Raw genomic sequence first — 3,458 nt, forward strand, 5'->3', positions numbered from 1 at the left:
GATCTCAGTTCACTGCAACCTCCACCTCCTGGGTTCAAGCAATTCTCCTTTCGCAGTATCCTGAGTAGCTGGGACTACAGGCGCGTGCCACCACGCCTGGCTAATTTTTCTGTTTTTAGTAGAGACAGAGTTTCACCATATTGGTCAGGCTGCTCTTGAATTCCTTACCTCAGGTGATCCACCCACCTTGGCCTCCCACAGTGCTGGAATTACAAGCGTGAGCCACTGCACCTGACCAACTTTTCTTCTTAAAGATATGCGTCATTCATTCAACAAATATTTAGTGATCATCTATGTGCCAGCTATACCCTAGAAGTTGGAGATATATTATAGTGAATGAAACAGTATATATCTCTGCTGTGATAGAGCTTACATTTTAGAGGGAAGAAATATACAAGCAAGTAAGCAATTAATAAAGAAAATCATTCCAGGTACTGACGGAAAAAACACATTGGTATGATAAAGAACGATTGGATTGGAGAAGCTACTTTCGAGTAGATTTGGTTGGCAGGGAAGGTCTCTCATAACCAAGACCTGAATGGCAAGAAGGAGCCAGCCATGGAAGGATCTGGAGAGAGAGTGACCCAGGTTGAGAACAAAAGCCAAGGCCCCCTGCCATTCAGGAATTTGGTATGTCTAGGCACAAAAGAGCTATGAAGAGAAGTTCTGCAACCAAACATACCAAAATCAGGATATGCAACTTCTAGAGTTCCCATCTGGAAGTAATAAGAGAATGTACCAAAACACGGGCATTTCTGGTCCCCAACTTTCCTCTCACACCCTCCAACTTCATTTGGAGAGAATAATTCACATTTTAATTCTTGATGGACATTCCCAAATGGTATAGTTTGTTTGTTAATAATGACTTTATTGAGATATAATTCATAGACCGTAAAATTCACCCCTCTAAAGTACACAATTTTGTGATTTTTAGTATATTCACAGTTGCATAACCATCCCATGATCTAATTCAGAATGTTTTCATCATTCCAAAAAGAAACTCCGAGTTTAACAAGATTGCATGAGATCAATATACAAAAAATCATTTGTATTTCTCTACATTAGCAATGAGCAATCCAAAAATAAAATTAAGAAAACAATTCCATTTACAAAAGCACACAAAATAAGAAAAGATTTTGGAGTAAATTTAACAAATTCAGTGTAAGACTTGTACATTGAAAACTGCAAAACATCATTGAAATAAATTAAAGGAGATTTAAACAAATGAAAAGACATCCCATGTGCATAGACTGGAAGATTTAATATTGCTAAGATAATGCAGCAGATAGAATAATGGTCCCCAGAAGGTGTCTATGTCTAATCTCTAGAACCTGTGAATATGTTACCTTACATGGCAAAAAGAACTGGTAGATGTGACAAAGTTATGAAGATTATCTTGGATTATCTACGTGGACCTAAGGTAATCACAAGAATTCTTATGAAGGAGACAAAAAGGTCAAAGGCAGAAGAAGGAAATGCGACAAAGGAAGCAGAGGTTGGAATGATATACTTTGCAGACGGAGGAAGGGGCCATGAGTCAAGAAATGCAGGCTGCCTCTAGAAGCTTGAAAGACAAGAAAATGAATACTCCCCTGTAGCCTCCAGAAGTACAGGCCTGCTGACACCTTTATTTTAGCCATACAAGGCACATTTTGATATTCTGACTCCCAGAACTGTAAGATAATAAACTTGTATTGTTTTAAACCACTAAGTCTGTGAGTTCGTTACAGCAGCAGTAGGAAACTAATATACTTGACAATACTCCTCAAATTAATCTACAAATTCAACACAATCCCTTGCAAAGTCCCAGCTGGCATTTTCACAGAAATTGACAAACTGATCCTAAAATTCATATGAAAATGAAAGGGACCCAGAAGCCGAAACAATCCTGAAAAAAAAAGAAGAAAGTTGAAGGATTTGCACTTTCTGATATCAAACTTATTACAAAGTTGCAGTCATCAGGATTCTGGTACTGACATAAAGAAAGACATATGGGAGTCTGAGGCAGGAGAATGGGGTGAACCCAGGAGGCAGAGCTTGCAGTGAACCAAGATCACACCACTGCACTCCAGCCTGGGCAACAGAGCAAGACTCTGGAGATGAAAGACTGTTTTTGCTATACAGCCACTGTCGAAAACAATTTGGAAAAAAAGTTAAACATAGAGTTATCTCATGCTCAACAATTCCACTCCTAGCTATATACCCAGGATAATTGAAAACATATGTCCACACAAAAACTTGTACACAAATGTTCATAACAGTGTTACTCATGACAGCCAAAATATGAAAACAACCAAAATATCCATTAAGTGCAAGCATGTCAATGAAATGTGGTATATCCATACAATGGAATATTATTCAGCCATAAAAAGACTGAAGTACTGATACATACTACAGCATGGATGAACCTTGAAAACATTATACTAAGTGAAAGAAACTAGACACAAAAGTTCGCATATAATATGATTCATTTTTAATGAAATGTCCAAAATAGGCAAACTTATAGAGACAGAAAGTAGATTAGTGTTTTCCAGGGGATGGGGAGTGACTGGTCATGGGTTTGAAATTTCTTCTGGGGATGATGAAAATATTCTAGAATTCAATAGTGGTGGGAGCTATACAACTTTGTGAATGTATTTGATTGGTGTGAAAGTAATTGCCTTTTTGCCATAATTTTTGAAAGCAAAATCACAATTACTTTTGCACCAATCTAATATTAAAACTCACTAAATTATGCACTTTAAAGGGTGAATTTTATGGTATGTGAATTACATCTGAAAACTGATGAATGAATAAACGATGTATATGACTGAGAATGAAAGTGCTGGGATATATGGTAACTCTGTTTAACTTTTTGGGAAACTGACAAACTTTTCCAAAGTGACTGCACCATTTTATATTCCCACCAGCAATGTATCAGAGTTCCAATTTCTCCATATCTAAACACATGTGTTTTTTTGTTGTTGTTTGTTTGTTTTTTCTTTCTTTTTTTTTTTGAGACAGAATCTCACTCTGTCGCCCAGGCTGCAGTGCAGTGGCATGATCTCAGCTCACTGCAACCTCTGCCTCCTGGGTTCAGGCAATTCTCCTGCCTCAGCCTCCCAAGTAGCTGAGACTACAGGCGCCCGCCATCACACCCAGCTAATTTTTGTATTTTTAGTAGAGACAGGGTTTCACTATATTGGCCAGGCTGGTCTCGAACTCTTGACTTTGTGATCCGCCAGCCTTGTCCTCCCAAAGTGCTGGGATTACAGACGTGTGCCATCGCGCCTGGCCCCAGACATGTTTTGAAGAGACCCTAGTAGACAAATCTGCAACAAAATCTATAAGGAACAAATGTAAAATGCTGAGGTTTTCGCTGTCTTAGGAGCATGTGTATGTGTTTGTTTGCAGGTTTCACAGAAAATCCACTGATGGAAGCTTTGGGTCCAGTGATGGTAAGAGCAATGCTTGGTTTC

General features: G+C 38.5%; 1 protein-coding gene across 1 annotated transcript in view; it reads left to right on the forward strand.

The window, feature by feature from the left end:
* The window catches only part of SIDT1 (SID1 transmembrane family, member 1), a 103,869-nt gene that overhangs the window by 49,524 nt on the left and 50,887 nt on the right, over positions 1 to 3,458 (forward strand). The window contains exon 10 of the mRNA XM_011966827.1: positions 3,394 to 3,437. Coding sequence (XP_011822217.1) covers positions 3,394 to 3,437 — 44 coding nt within the window. The remainder of the gene's footprint in view (positions 1 to 3,393; positions 3,438 to 3,458) is intronic.

Source organism: Mandrillus leucophaeus, unplaced genomic scaffold (assembly GCF_000951045.1).
Source record: "Mandrillus leucophaeus isolate KB7577 unplaced genomic scaffold, Mleu.le_1.0 Scaffold775, whole genome shotgun sequence".
Lineage (NCBI taxonomy): Eukaryota > Metazoa > Chordata > Mammalia > Primates > Cercopithecidae > Mandrillus > Mandrillus leucophaeus.